Source organism: Coffea arabica, chromosome 2c (genome assembly GCF_036785885.1).
Source record: "Coffea arabica cultivar ET-39 chromosome 2c, Coffea Arabica ET-39 HiFi, whole genome shotgun sequence".
Classification (NCBI taxonomy): domain Eukaryota; kingdom Viridiplantae; phylum Streptophyta; class Magnoliopsida; order Gentianales; family Rubiaceae; genus Coffea; species Coffea arabica.
This window is the reverse complement of record NC_092312.1, coordinates 73,929,624-73,945,774: the sequence shown is the minus strand read 5'-3', so window position 1 is coordinate 73,945,774 and position 16,151 is coordinate 73,929,624. Positions and strand designations below refer to the sequence as shown.

Below are 16,151 nucleotides of genomic sequence, written 5' to 3'. Positions count from 1 at the left end.
CACATCCTTCTCAATGTTATTGGTCTTATCGTGCATTATTCGATTTTATGTACGAATTTAGATGGAAGGGATGCCGATGAAGGGACGTTAATTTTAATCTAGGTCCCGCTTGGAACTATGGATTACTCCTATCATTTGAAATTTTTTATATTAAAAAAAAAGTATAATGATGTATTTGACATGAAAAGGTAAATTTTTTTGTTGGAGGCCTAATGTTTTATAATTCGGGATAATTTCGAAAATCTCCCTTAAGGTTTCTAGCTTCCTTCATATTTCAAAAATTATATCAATTTTTTTTTAAATTAATTATCTTGTAACATTTAAATTCAGTAATTAAAAAGTGATATTAGGGGAGATCTCATCTACTACATTATTTTGTTACTTTAATACCAATCCACACATAAAAAAAAAATTAGAATTTGCTGTTTATCATTAAAGATCCAATTACATGTAGCATATAACAATAGCATATCATTTTATATTTTTCACATAATATAAGATCTAAATTATTCTTTATAGTTACATATCCAATGTCAAATATGATCAGCAATAAATAATCAAAAAGTTTGCAACAAACTATTATAGAGAGCAAACTTTAACATCATAAATATTTTTGTCAACATATTAATGTTAGTTGCTAATATTTTGATAGTATTAAAGTTCATTTTTTGTAATGTTTTAGTTATAGATTTTTGATGATTATTTGTTGTTGATTATGTTTGAAAATACATTTATAATTGAAAAAGTGTAATTTGAATATTACATTAAACGAAATATATAATATAATATATTATTTTTGATACCATACATGATTTGATCCCTAATGATAAATAGCAAATTATACTATTTTCTTTACTATTTAAACTGGTATTAGATTAACTAAACAATAATATAGTAGATTAAGGGTAATGGTGAAATCATATTGTTTTCTCTCTATGCTAATATTACTTTTTAATTGTTTGTTAGATATAGATGTCACGAGATAATGAATTTTGCAGAATGTTAGTGTAATTTTCAAAATCTAAAGAGGTACCAGTGAAATAGTTAGAAACATTAGGGAAGGTTTCTGAAATTATCCCTTCTACTTCTGACCCTAACTTCTGAAAGTTTCCAGTAATTCTCGTACTACATAAATTTTGATGCGTCATGGGATTCTTCGATGGTGGTGCAATGAAAGGGCGTGGGAGTGCGTGTTTTGGGCAGAGTGGCACGTGAAGAAAGAATTGCCCCCAGATTAAAAAAAAAAAAAAAAAAAAAAAAAGGAGAAGTGGGGTCCCACGTCTTTGATGAATGATGAATGATGTGTATTTGTTGCCGTTGGCGATCTCAATCAGCATCAGATGGACAATATGATGATGGATGGTGCTTCCAGAACACTGGATCCGGTCCCTCCCCCATCGGATAGATATGAATCATGTGATATGATATGGAGTTGTTGTTTGGTCAGCCTTTTTTGTCTGTGCGGCGAATGGGAATGGGTTTCTTTCTTTCTCGTCCTCTTTTAACGGGTGTGGAAACTGGGAATGCTGCTTTTTTCCAGGCGAAACTGAACGAAAGTTCTGAAGATAGATAACGCTTTTATCTTTGTAACGGCTAGTTTAAATTTTGTAAGCATAATATTTGGATTGCATTATTGACTCTCTATCACGTCTTTAACTAAATTTTACTTGAAACTGCATTCCTTTTTTCAGTTTAGTTAGCTCAAGTAACTGATGATGCTTTTGCTCGGTTCATTAAGCTGTGGCCTAGGGAGTCCTGGGACCACCAATCCATTGAGGTTTGGTTGGCTGGCTGGGTCCCTTTCCCTGCTATTGTTCTCCAGTGGCAATTCTAGCTGTATAAAATTTACAGCCAACGCATGCTAGCTGGCTTAATTGGCCCATTCCCCCTAGAAAGCTCTTGAGCTTATACAATGAAATCCCGTGCCGATCGATAGCTTGTAAATATCACAGCAGTACTTGTGATTGTATACCTACATGTATATCGATAATATTTCAACATTCATATAGTTACACCATCAATAAGAATCACGCAGGAGCTAATAGCTGTTGGCCAGTACTAAAGATTTTAAGTCTTGGTGGGGTGGAAGGTTAAAGATTCAACCTTACCTTCTATCAATGTGTCACTGTACGTGCGTTCTTCTAAATCCATACGGATGAGCAGTGCACCTGTCTGATTCGATGGTGGTTCAATCTCCGTCGATTTTTCTAGGTCTCGTTGGGTCTCTCCCTTCTTAGTGTAGGCTGGAATAGGAATAGATTAGATTAACTGTTGCCAATCTGATAAAAAATATATATAGGAATCACCCAAGAACTTGTTGTGGTTTTCAGAATCTGTCCTGAAGTGCTGTGATTTGTAACCTAAACCATTCAAAATTTCAAAGCCTTGTTTGGAAAGGATGGTCATCATCACATTGGTATGAATGCGTAGTTTTAACTGAAAGTATTTAAATATCGATAATGGAGGAAAGCCATGTGGATTAGGATCAAAATGTGTTGCACTGAGTAAGAATTATCAGAAGATTGAAATAGGTCTAGTACAATCCTTTACACTGCTGCTAAGTACTTAACTTCAAAGCTTTAAATACTACTATCTTTGTCTATTTACGAAAAATGGATGGTGGGATTAAGTGGAACGTTCCTTGTGGCAAATGTACTTGGGTCGTGCTGCTTGTCAATGGCAGTAATTGAGCCAAGAGTGATGACAAATGTGTCTTTACAAGTTGACTAACAATTGCTCTACTAAACTTTCATCATAGCGACCCTATGTTTAAACCATCTGGCATCTGTTGGAACTTCGAGGGCCGAGGAATCAGAGTTACTTTGCCTGTCATGCTGTGCCACTAGTTTTTCCTAAGAAAGACAGGTTTTCAACTATAATGCTACAATAAAAATATAAATAAAAATATTTCAAAAAATATCTTATTCATACATTATATCAAATATTTCAAAAAATCCTGTAGTAAAAGTTTTTTTTTATATATATATTACTACAGTAAAATATTTTAAAAATATCCCAAAAAACAGCTAATTCAAACAGAGAAAAGATTGGTCTATTTTTTAAAGACAAATTTTTCAACTACAATGCAACAGTAATGCATAAATAAAAAATAATTCAAAAAACATCTTATTCATACATCATATCAAATATTTCAAAAAACTCTATAGCAAAAGTTTTTTTTATATACATTGCTACAGTAAAATATTTAAAAAAAAAATACTCCAAAAAAACAGCTAATCCAAACGGAGCGCAGAATGTATATTATATGCTGGTAAGTTAAACCAATTCTTTATGACGTTGTTTGTATGCAGAGAGTAGAATTGTGCTGCTCAGAACCAAAAGGTGATCTGCATCTCCAACAAATGAGTAGGGAACAGCAGAAAAGAACATGACCCACGAATCAAAGCTGGATTAAATCATTCAAACTCCTTTGCGGTTGGTTTCACTATCATCAAACCGCAAGAGGCTGGAGTGGTTTTTGTCTTTGATCATTTCGGTAGAAGGATGGTGGGCGATAATGCCAAATTGCCTTAGTTGGACGCTGCCTGGCAACAGCTCTCTTTAACATTCCAGAATAAGTTGAGCATCTTCTTGGTTGGCTGTTGTATGCATGTATGGTTCAAGTTCACGTGTAAAGAATCTGTCGACGTTGTCCCAATGATCAATATGGTCCGTTGCACTCTCTGACCTGAAAAACATCATAGGATTTTGGTTACATTCTCAGAGTTAACAAGATTAAGACACCATGGATGGACTTTTGTAAGAATTTACTGTGCCTAGACTTGGCCCCCATATGATATTGCTCTATTATTCCTTTTTTTTTTTGTGAATAATGCTAGAGTATCCAATGGGATAATAATCTTGGGCATCTTTCTCATGTGTTTGGCCATTTTTTTTTCAGTTCAGAAAATTAATAGTGATTCCCAACTTATTCCTCTTGACGACTCGAATCATGATTTGTTGGTTACAGGTAAAGTGTTTTACCAATCAAATAACGTTTCGTTGTCATGTGTTTCGCCATTCAGGTAACCATGACCATGAATTTAAGTCTAATATGGATACAAGCCAGGATATATATATATATCTCTCTCTATATATATTTGAGTGGCGAATGCGAGGTGATGGTGGGCAAGCTGTTTCAGATTTCTTTAAATTTTTTTTTATTTTTGTTGAGATTAAAGTAAAGAATTTTAGTTAATCCACATATAAAAAAAAATTGGATTGTTGCCCCCACTATAATTTCATGGAATAAGAATATATTAAGTCACCTCTAATAACGTCCAATAAATCATATCATCATGCCTCCTCCCCAAATGCTTGCTGTGGTCCACCAGGACACTCACTCTCGTGGTCGCGGAATTGGTTGGCTGTACAATGCACCTCCAAAAAAAGAAAAGAAAAGAGAGTTTGAATGCAATGGATACACTTTGAAACGTTACACAATACCTTAACTTTGGTAAATTTCCTTAGTTGGGATGCTTTCAAATTTGTTGGAAAGAAAAACCTCACAAAATAAACAACATAAGAAACTGAAACTCGTGCTCTTTCTCGCCCATTTTTCAACAAAAAAAATTTCTATATTTTTCATGAACACATTTTATAATCACCTTTTTATCTCACATATATCAAATCGTTACAGTACATTTTCTACAAAAACTCCAGAAAATTACAATCCAAACAGGTAGTAAAGAGTTGGGTGAAAGTTGAGCTCTGATCGAAAAGAAATGTATTGTAGACCATCCGGATTGAGTTTCAGTGCAAAAATAGTGGTAAATTCATGATTTACCTCGTGCAATAGTATCATCAATGCTCCTCTTCCTCCTCAAATCTTGAAGGGGCCAATGGTATCATTTCTGCTCCCACCCCACCTACCCCATCAAGTGGTTTGTGAATTATGACCGTTTGTTAGTCTATCTTATGCGCATTTGCCAACTCAAGTAGGAATAAAAACGTTTCAATCAATAAAAGAAAGAAAAATGGAAAAAAGAAAAAAGATGACCTCAAAAAATAAAAGCGAAAAAAAAAAGAGAAATTAAACTGATTTGGGCTATGTTGCCGTTTAGGAAAAAAAAAAGAAACTGATTTGGGCTCTAGCAGGAAGGATGCAGAATACAGATGGGTGTTGAAATTAAGTGGATCGAGGATCAATACTACCATTGTGGACTCTTACATTGACTACCAGCCTTCAATTTTCCCAAACCCAACTGATATCAAGTGGGCCGGCGTACTTGCATGGTTGTTGTGGCTATTTATAAGTACAGGGAGACGCACATTATAATTTACACCCGCATTTGAATGGTGACTTATATCGAACATTGGTACTCAAACTAGCTTTTAACATGTAAATTGATTGCCGGAAAGTAGTGGAATTTAAAGCAAAAACAAGGCATACCAGCTGCTTGTATGCTTCAATGTTGTTCTAGTGATTAAAGATGAGTTAAGGCATTCGATTTACAATATCTAGAACAAAATCTCAATTCTCAAATGCCAAAATATTTCCAAAAAAAAGTGTTATATTGAACCTTTTTGCAACCCTAGTTGAAGATCTATATGAATTTTTTTTTGTAGTAAAAAATTTTGGTGTATTTGGCTCTAGTTACTATCACAAGTCAGGGCATGTTTCCAAAACTATAAATTGTTTGCAGAGATTTTAACAGATTGTCTACCAATACAACCCTTATATTAATAGCGGGATTCGAACATGTAATCTTTTATGAGAAAGTGATCCATCCTTAGTAATCGAATCAACTTATGAGGAAGATGTGTATGATTGCAAAAGCGTAAAGATAGATCAAACCATTGCCGCCTGAAACGGACACTACATCCCACATTTGAGAGATTAGTGAAAACTTGAGAATTTGAGAGATAGAAAGGTTGAGAAATCAAATTAGAAGAAGTTAAAAATACCTAAAACTAATAGGTGGTGTTCCGAGCATATGCTTTTACCGGGTTTATTACTCTCTAGCTTTTTAATTTGGGATCGAACTGATTACTTGATCGATTTTCGATTTGATCGGTTCGATCGACCAATCCGATTTGAGCCTAAAAACATACACTATAACCCATGACAAAAAAATTTATGTAGTTAGTCCAGTGGATATGACTACACGTAAATTTTTAAAGTCAGTTAACATTTTTATTTCTTACGAAGCTTGGGCCGATTTCCTGATGTAGACAAAATTGAAAAAAAAAAAGTTTTGGTTGGAACTCAGGGAAGGTTAAAATTTTCTTTTACACACACACAAAAGCATTAAATTATAGTAATAATAATAAAAGAGTAAATGGCAAAAGTGACCATTAAATTATCTAAAATGGTACAGTTTGGTCACTGAACTTTTTTTTAATCAAAGAGATTGCTCAACTCTTTAAAACAGTCTTTTGGATCATTTTCTGCTAAATTAATCAAAAAATGACCTGCAATTTAGGACACTTTTGTCCTCAAAAACCTACAATAATAGATTAAATGTGTTTCTTTCAATTTGATTTACTGACTAAATTGAATAATATGATCCAAAAGGCCCATTTTAAGGACTTAAATAACATTTCCGACAAGAAAAAAAGTTTAGTGACCAGATTGTGCCATTAGTTTAGTAATGATTTTCGCCATTTGCTCATAATAAAAAGAGAAAAAGTTCAGTGTTCAAATTGTGCTATTTCAGAGAGTTTAGTAGCATCATTTTCTCTATTCGCTCAAAATAAAAAGAGAAAGAAAATAGGGCGAGGGTGAAAAAAAAGAAAGAAAGAAAACAACAGACTTCCCAGCTTCCGACGTCGTTTGACCCTAACATGACCAGCCAAGGACTCGGAAGTCAAAAGGGCAAGTCAAAGACTGGAGGTTGTGCTTTTAATTCTAAGCCACCGTTGGTATTCTTCCCTAACTGCTAGTAAATTCTCAGACGCCGCAGACGACGATGGCGACCGAGGCTCCTTCCTCCACCTCTTCCACCGGCAAAGCCAATCATCCTTATCAACAGAAAAACCAACATCGTCAAGATGAGAAGTCGCATCGTTCAATCTTCGAACTCCCGGCGGATTTTTTTGACTCCTGCCGCTTCCTCCAATCTCCATCATCTTCAATAATAGTTCCCGCGGACGACGCCGCTCATGATGGTTTTTCCAGAAATCAAGAAGACGAACGTTTAGAAAGTAATATTAGTGAGAATACTAATGCAATTGGTGGTCGTGGTTCTATGGAGAGATGGAGTTGCAATACGTGTAAGGCCGAATTCGAGTCTCTTCAAGACCAGCGCTCTCACTTTAAATCCGACATTCATCGCCTCAATGTATATTTCTCCACTCTCTACCTTTGTTTATCTTCTTTGTTACTCGGGGTAAATTAATCAAACATAGGGATTTTGTATTTGGGTGGTGTTATTGTCTTGCAACAAAATTGGGTATTTTCTTTCATAAGATACTATTTCGGTATTACCTCTTGTTATATTCTATTTTATTGGTTACTGTAATTTAATCTATTTTTGATTAATGTGGATTGTTCTGTTCGAAATTACTGTCGACCATTAGTTAGTACTAAGTCCAGTTGTTATTAGGAACTTGTCCTGACCCATTCTGGGGTTGGTGGCATATTTCTCACTTGGAGTCATCATAGTCATTCTAGAGCTGTGGTGGGTGGATCCTGGTGTGGTGTGGCATGGCTTGGGTGCAAAAGTTTCCTGCTTGGGGGGTTTGGTGGCGTATGATTATAGGTTTGGGGTTAGTTTAAATAAGTTTTGAATCAATATAAGTAGGCCAGCCCTTGGTGGCTTCATTCACTTGCAGTTTACTGTAGTGTGACACGCTCTCACTTTTACATCCTAGATGGCAATAGTGTCAAATTTTAGAGAAGTTGATCTTGAGATCGAGACCTTGAGAGAAGGGTGTTTTAAATGTTTACAATTGATGTCTTTCTCCATTCAGACAAGAAAATAAAAATTCTGATATCATCTTTTTTCCTTGTATGATGATGCAATGAAAGATGTAGCTATTGAATTATTTGCAAACTGGATCTAAAGACATAATCGCTGCAAAGTTGTTCTTTTGTGGAGTTAATAATATGGTCAAAGACATGCTGTGACTCTTTTTTTTTTTTTTTAACGTGTGGTTGGGATTCTTCTATATTTTAGTTCTTATGCTATGTCTTTTTTGGTGCATGTTCTAGAAATGCTTCTCATTCTGTTTTGTATATTGCTGATGATATCAGATAAAATAAAGCAACTTGCTTTGCTCTCATTCTTGAATTTGTAACTTATAATTTCGTGGACAGTCACCTTACTTCTGAGCTGTTGGTGTCAGATAAAGTTAAGTATTGCTGGAAAAGGCACTGTGAAGGAGGAAGATTTCAATGAAACAACTTCTGACAGTTTATGCAAGGATTATGACGTTTCAAGTATTTCAGGATCATCAGAAGAAGATGAGCAAGAAACTGGTCGTAATATGGGTTTGCATGGTAGATTGGTGGGAGTTCTCAAGCATAAGTTGTTTTTACAATTGCAGAATGGAGAGAGAGTGTCATTTTGGAAATGTTTGCTATTGAACGAGTCTGAGAATATTGTGTTTGAGATTGACAAATCTATTGCTGCAGACTTTGGTGAATGTTTCTTGACAGAGAAGGACGTGACTGAAAAACTAAAATATGTCATCCATGAGCCCAGGGATGCTACCCGATTAAGAGTGGTGTTACTTGCAAGGGGTGGGCATTTTGCTGGCTGTGTCTTTGATGGGAACTCCATTGTTGCTCATAAAACTTTTCACAGGTTAGAAGCTTTTAATAAACTCCAGCTCTTTCTGAATTTAACTTTGCTCATCACGTTTCAAAATTACTGCCAGCTATACTTCCAAGAATACGTGAAAACAGAAGAGGTGTGTGTTAACATGGAAATGAAGGAAAAGAGATGTGATGCAATTATCTTAATTGTCTGAAGTGGTATTGGAAAAGAAATCTAGCTATTGCTTTTAACAATAAATAGGACAAAATACCATATTCATGTTTTACTAGTTAAGTCTGCATAACAGCTTTTCATGTGCTCGATAAGTGACAAAAATAAAAGTGATGAGTAGACACCCATTTGCCAATATCATAAAATTTATGTGATTGGATTTTATACAGACTTATTGAACACTCAATGCCTAAATAATTTTTTCTCTTAGAAATGCTAGCTAATGGTACTTTTTTGTTTTGACAAAATCAACGACTGTGGTTCCTTAACAGCTCTATTCTGGATGGAGGCTACTTATATAGTATTCAGTATAACTTTGTCAATTATATTTGATGATTTCCATGTAGACTTATGAATGAAGTTCCATCTAACTTGGCTATTTTTTGAAGATATGTAGTGCGTGCCAAGTCTGGTAAACGGCAGTCATCAAAAGATGCAAGTGGCAAGACTGTCCATTCTGCTGGAGCTTCACTTCGCCGGTATAATGAGCTTGCACTAAAAAAGGTATAGGTGGTTGAATTTTAAGATGAGTAAGATGTCATGTGCTATTCTATACACAGTTTGCTGGCCCACTGTTCTGATCTGCACCCAGTTCACTTGTCCAATGTTTTCTGTGTTTTTACCTTAGAATACAACGGTGGTGAATTTTAATTCTCTTATTCATATGATGCCCAGGAAATTCAAGAATTACTAGCAGCCTGGAAGCCTTATTTCTCTGTTTCATCTTGTGTTTTCCTTTATGCTCCTTCTAGCAACTATCAACTATTTTTTGATGGGGAAAGACCAAATTTCAACTGCCAGCATCATGTGATTCGAAATATTCCTTTGACTGTGCGGAGACCTACATTAAAAGAAGCTCGAAGGATATATAATTTGTTGACACAGGTTTCCTCTGAAAATGATGAGCAAATCAAGTCGTCTACTCCAACAAATACAAGGAAGGAAGCATATCTACCTGATAGTCTTGCAAGTGATGGCCAGTTTGAGTCTATGAAGATGGACACAGGAGACAATTTGGATAATCAAGCAATTACTGATATTTGTGGGGTTATCAACAAACTTGAAAATGTGCATGTATCAAGCAGTCCTGAAAGTGAGAGTGAGATTGTTTGTGCATCCACACCTTTGCACGAAGCAGCCAAGACTGGGAATTCTCAAGAAGTCTTGGAACTTCTAGAACAGGGTTTGGATCCTTGTATTAAAGATGAGCTAGGTCGTACTCCCTATATGCTTGCTATTGAAAAGGAAGTCAGGAATACTTTTCGACGGTTCATGGCATTGAACCTTGATAAATGGGATTGGCATGCTGCTAAAGTTCCTAGCGCATTGACTAAAGAGATGGAGGAATCTCAAGCTATTAAGCAGGTGACGTGATTTTCCATTATCATGTTCGTACTTAAACTTTTTGTTTCAACAGTGTCAAGTTGTAAAGGTTTGAAATTCTGGCTTAAGTGAGTAACTTTTGGTCAAAATTCCTGAATAATTTATTGAAAGGTTACGGTCACTGAAGCAAAATGGTGTTTGATTGATCTAATAACACTGGAGCGTCTTCCTGTAGATTCCCTATTTCCTGCAAATTGCTACTCCTGAAATTTGATACACGCCAGTCTAGCTGCAGATGATGCTGCTTTGCCTCTTTTACTTTAAGTAGTGACAGGACCTTTGGTGTCAGAGATGCTAGCAGAGACTTGCAAGAGTATCATGTCCAGAAAAAGTTATAACTCAAATTTCTCTGACATACTGCACAGGCTGAAAAAGATGCTAAGAGAAAAGCAAGGGCAAAAGAGTTGAAGAAATTACGTAAAGCAAGAGAAAAGAAGGCTCAGGTTCGTCTATTTTTCTTTTTGGTGACACTGATAATTTCTTGATATCATTAATAGCATTTAGTTTGCAGAACGGAAGATAGACCTCTTCTTTGTGGAACAAATTGTGCTTGCTGAATTGATCTTTCTATATGTTTTTCAGTTCAAATCTTAGACTAAGATAATTTATTCCCTCTTTATTACCTGTGAGACTCCGACGTAGACTTTTGTTTATGAGGTTCAGTCAATCTTTTCTGATGTGTCATATTTTTGTTATAAGCTGTTCTTTGACATTCTTTGTTATTCCTGAGGAATGTCACCAGTCTTTGGTTATAAAGTTTGTGTAATTGTCAATGTGTAACTATTGTGACTAAAATGCGCAGGCTGAAGCTGCTCAATCCCAAAATGCTTCTCCCATGTTGCAGAATCATGGATCCGTTCCAATTTCCAGTTTCAAAGGACAGTTTGAATCTAGTAGTTTGTCTAAAGAGGTTATTCTCTGCCTCCTTTACAAATAACCTCCAACACCCTCCATCCCCAAAAACAAAAAGTAAAATAAAATAAAAACTAGTTTTCTTTTCTACAAAACAAGAATAGACGTGGAAAAGAGAACTGTAAATTAATCAGCTTGAAGTTTCATAAGCCATAATGTTATGTTTATGTTTTTTAATGTTAGTGCAAGATGGGGCCAGCCTGTGTCTGTATATTTCCCGTTGTTCACATCTTTTCTTCCCAAGTCCAGACTACTACCCTTCTGATATCCTACCCGTATTTTGAGCAGGAGCGTCTTAAAAGGGCTCAAGATGCTGAAAGGGAAAAGAGAGCTGCTGCTGCTGAGAGAAGAATAGCAGCAGCTGCAGCCCTTAGACCTCAAGGCACAGGATCACTGGCTTCTAGTTCACAAATGAAAGTTACAGAAACTTCTGACACTGTGTGTTCATGCTGTCATGTTTCACTGGCTGGGATTGTTCCCTTTCACAGGTATAATTACAAGTACTGCAGCGCATCATGCATGCATGTGCATAAAGAAATCCTTGATGATGGATGAGCAGCCTAATCTTATTATTGATTATTTTTACTATACTTATAGAAAGTTGAAGGAACTTCAATTCTTGTATTAATAATCGAATATGGCAATTGATAAAGTGAGGTTAGAAAATTTTTGTTCAGAAAATTCACCCCCGGGGGGAAAGTTCCGCTATTTGTGCAATAGCAATGCCCTGTGAAGAATCTGTAATCCTCAAATGGAAACCCTGCCGAACCTTTACCTGGCGCTCAACTTGCTCTTTCTTTTTCCTTTTTTTTTTTTTTTTTGGTTTAAATCTGAAACAAAATTAATAATCGAGAAATTCTCGGCAAGCAAGTCGACAACTTTATATCTTGGAGAAATGACAAAAAAACACTTAACCAGTTAGTTGTTGGGGGTTAAATTCACGACGATTCTTTTAGGAGATTGTTGCAGCTATTTTGAGTGTTTTTTTTTTTTTTTTTAAATCTTAGTTTGTCTATGCACATCTCCTTTTTTGGACTGATGGGCCAAAATTTGTTGGCACTATAGGTTACTAACTATCTTGATGCAGAAGTAGTCAAGTTCATGGGGGGCTTTCATTTTTCACTGGCAGAGAATCCATATGCAGAAAGGCAATGGAATTGGGGAAAAAAAATAATAAAAGAAGAGATATTACGGCACGAATATATCATCATTTTGGCAAAACAAGAAAAAATGACAGATAAATAACCAAAACATATCAGGGTATGTTATCCTCCTCCGATATTATCCTTTTACCTCCTTTGAGGAAAAAAGAGATCTCTGTTTATCCTTTTGGTGCGTCACATGGAGGGCAGTTTCGTTGATGATTAGCAGTATGAGGTCCTAGAGAATGATGGGCTTTTGAAAATCATCGTTGACAAATATTTAGAACTGAATAGCATTTGTGGAAGCCAAATTTTAGTGATTCAACAGCGTACCATTCAATTTTTTTTTTTATTGATATGATAATTTTTATTTTACATATGCATCTATTCTACATTAGGAGAAAGAGATGGATTCAAAAGGGTCAATGAAAATTTGAAGGAGATTAAACCGTCGTTCAATCAGACGGGTATATAGTGAAATTTTCAAGAAGGGACTTTTGAAAAATTTTTTGAACACGTTATCACACCATGTTTTTATGAATTACATCATAAAATGATAATGCAATCCAAATGATTAACATCAGTCTCCAAACCAGTAATAAGAAAGATTAACATTAGACTCCAAAGGCCATCCACATCCCCGTTTCGAAACGCCAAAACAAGAAAGCAAAATGGGATGGCAGTAACTAGGCATGGCAAAAGACTTAAAAACTGGAAAACTGGTTCATTGGGCATTGATTCTTAAACACGCAAGTACCTGTAGTAATTTAACCTCTATGCTTAATCCCTTATAAATTCTCATCTCAAGTCACCCCAGTCAATCTTTTTATTTCTTGTTCAATCCCGAATTTTGAAGATAATTTTTCAAATTCTAAAGTGATTGCAAGACCGGGTAAGCGATCAACTCGTTACTGGGCTGGAAAGGATCGATTAACAATTTACCTAAACCGGTACGACCGGTTTAACCAGTAATAATAACGTAGAGGAAGGGAATTTGCCTTCATTATAAGCTTCAGAAAACTCTGGAGTCTGGACGCTATCTTAAGGCGGGCAAAAGAAACCGACCTGTACAATTGCAAATAAAAGCCAATGCTCTTGGCAACAGCTGAAAAAAAAAAACTAAAAACTGTGGCAGCAACTAACGATTTTTATCAGCAAACTAGAAAACAACTTTCTGATGAGTTGTGGTCAAAAAGGATTTGAATTTCATGGATAAGGGTTTTTTGGAAATATAAAATGTTGTGTAGTTTTTTTAAAAGTTTTTGGTATAACTGAGGGAAACATGTGTTTAGATATATTGATCGAAATGCTCTCATTTTGATACATTTTAAACTTTGATTTATGAAGACATCTGAGTATTTTTGGAATACGAAATTATTTTGCAACTGTTTTTGCATCGAGTACAACTCATATAAGATTATGTATTGGTATAATTACTGAAATGTGTTATAGACACATTTAATTGAAGAGTGGTTTTTGTTGCACAATTAACACAAAGACATATTAACACGTTGTGCAATTACCAAGTTACTAAAACTAGCCATTGGAGGATATTCCTTTGTTTGAAAACAACTTATGTCCGTTCTTGAACAATTTTCAACTGACATCTGTAGGGGTTTTTTGGAATGATAAAATTGTAAAAGTATTAATAAAGTAAAGTGTACAAGTGCGTGCTATAATTAGAATGTACTATTATTAGTTTTGTCATATTTGATGGCTATTTCTTTCTAGAATATACTATTATTTATTCAATGAAAAATCCTCTCTACTTACACGCACCAAACAACATAGTTTCTACCCGTTGTTACTATCAAGATAGTTTCTACCTGTTTTTACCTTCTAGGCAGTACATTCTGGTAAAACCAAATTAATTTGAATAAGTTTACCAAAAACTCTTTCTATAGTTCATAAACAAGTTGCAACATTGTAAGTTAGCCATTAGCATTAAAACGTATTAAATTGCCAACTTATATTATATAACTGAGTTAAGAATATGCATAATGTATAGAGTAGTTTCAACACTCGATTGCCTCTTTTTCAACATCTTAAACGTCAAAACTCAGTCAGGAAGCCAAATGAGAGGTAAATTTGGACAAGATTGTTGCCTTGAATATTTATAAAAATTATACTAAGAGATAAATTCTTTCGTCCTTAAAAAAAATCTTGATGAGTTGAAATGTTTTTCAAATGCTGAATAACTAGCCAAATGACAGGATGCATATTTTTGTACAAAATTGTTTTGATGGTATAGGCTGAAAATCACATTGCACACGATGCTAAGGAGTTGGAACTATTTGGAATAGGGGGTTTCATTTTGGCCATAGACTCGCACTTATTACATAAATGAACAAGCATTAGGATGCATTAAAACTGTAGATCCATTAACTAGGATCCTAGTTACAACTAAGACAAGCATTAGAATGCATCAAACCTCTTCTGCATCTTTAAGCAAAACTCTTTTACAATATATATAACTGAACAAGCATTAGAATGCATTAAAACTGCAGATCCGTTAACTAGGATCCTAGTTACAACTAAGACAAGCATTAGAATGCATTAAACCTCTTTTACATCTTTAAGCAAAACTCTTTTTGGACTTTGTAAGACAAGCATTATGATGTATTAAATTTCTTTGAAGGAATTGAAACCTAAACACTTAAAAAAGACGGTACAATCTAAAGACTTAAAAGAGAGCCATGTAAAAGCATCTCTCCTAGTAGTAGCATATAAATACACTCTTAGTCCCACAAAGTTGGCAACAAAGCTCATCAGCCCACCACAACAAAGTAGCAGTATCCCTTGAAGAGAAAACCACAACAATGGCTATCTCAACCATGACACTAGTTGTTGTTTGGCTATCCATCTTGGCTGCACCGTGTTTTGGAGACGATGGTACAATAAGCATCGGGGTGCCATGGAATATCCCATGCTTGCAAGCCGTGGTGAATACCCAAGGCTGTATTGATGAAATTGTGAATTCTTTCTTCAGTCTACAGCCCCATATACTTGGTCCTGCATGTTGTAGGTCTGCCCTTAGCATTGATGACAATTGCTGGCCTAAAATCTTCCCTTTTAACCCTTTTTTCCCACCACTGCTCAAGAGCTTCTGCAGCACACAATTACTCCCACCACAGCCATTGCATCCATGAGTTCTCGCGGCCTTCCAAATTTACAGGCTGTTATTGGAAATAAGATCACGTAATGCTCGATTAATATTATGGTTTCCCTTGTTACAAGTTACTTGGAGATAGGCCATAGTTGAGAGATCATCCAAGAGGACTAAAGATTATGGATTTTAATATTTTCATGCTTGAGTTATTTTTTTTTTTCAGTTTTAACTTTCGGTGGTATCACAAACCACTTACTAGTATTTTGAATAAAATTGTAGTGAAATATGCCAAACCATTTGTATTAATCTGGTTTTTGTGAACAGGGTTCTTTCTTTGGCAATTGAAAAACCTAAGCCAGCAAAACAACATCGTGAATATGATGAAATTAACAACTTGACTAACAATTTCAAATATATAGGCATGGAGAATATGCAAAATATACATCTTCTTGGCTGAGTGAAAATATGGTAAATCATTTCCTATGAAGTAAATATGAAGAGAAATTTCCATGCATTTGATCTAAAATCTCAGCATGTTATTTCTTCAATTGTTAAAACTCGATGATTGCTGATGTATAATTAATATACAGAAACTTGCAAATTTTGATAATTTGCATGTCGTACTTTTAAACAATATCATAATATCAGTAGAAGGGCGTGGAAATTTGTCAT

At 35.1% G+C, this 16,151-nt stretch overlaps 1 protein-coding gene across 2 annotated transcripts; it reads left to right on the top strand.

The window, feature by feature from the left end:
* The first annotated feature begins 6,826 nt into the window (after positions 1 to 6,826).
* Positions 6,827 to 12,014, top strand: LOC113727945 (uncharacterized). Of its 2 annotated transcripts, XM_027252366.2 has the most exons (7): positions 6,830 to 7,283; positions 8,290 to 8,750; positions 9,323 to 9,437; positions 9,609 to 10,298; positions 10,682 to 10,759; positions 11,119 to 11,226; positions 11,517 to 12,014. In XM_027252366.2, the coding sequence occupies exons 1-7, from the start codon at positions 6,912 to 6,914 to the stop codon at positions 11,781 to 11,783; spliced, it is 2,091 nt and encodes a 696-aa protein (XP_027108167.2). In that variant the 5' UTR covers positions 6,830 to 6,911; the 3' UTR covers positions 11,784 to 12,014. The 2 variants fall into 2 exon arrangements, with proteins under 2 accessions (XP_027108168.2, XP_027108167.2); XM_027252367.2 differs by lacking the exons at positions 11,119 to 11,226; positions 11,517 to 12,014 and having other exon boundaries at positions 6,827 to 7,283; positions 10,492 to 10,717.
* Positions 12,015 to 16,151: the final 4,137 nt, after the last annotated feature.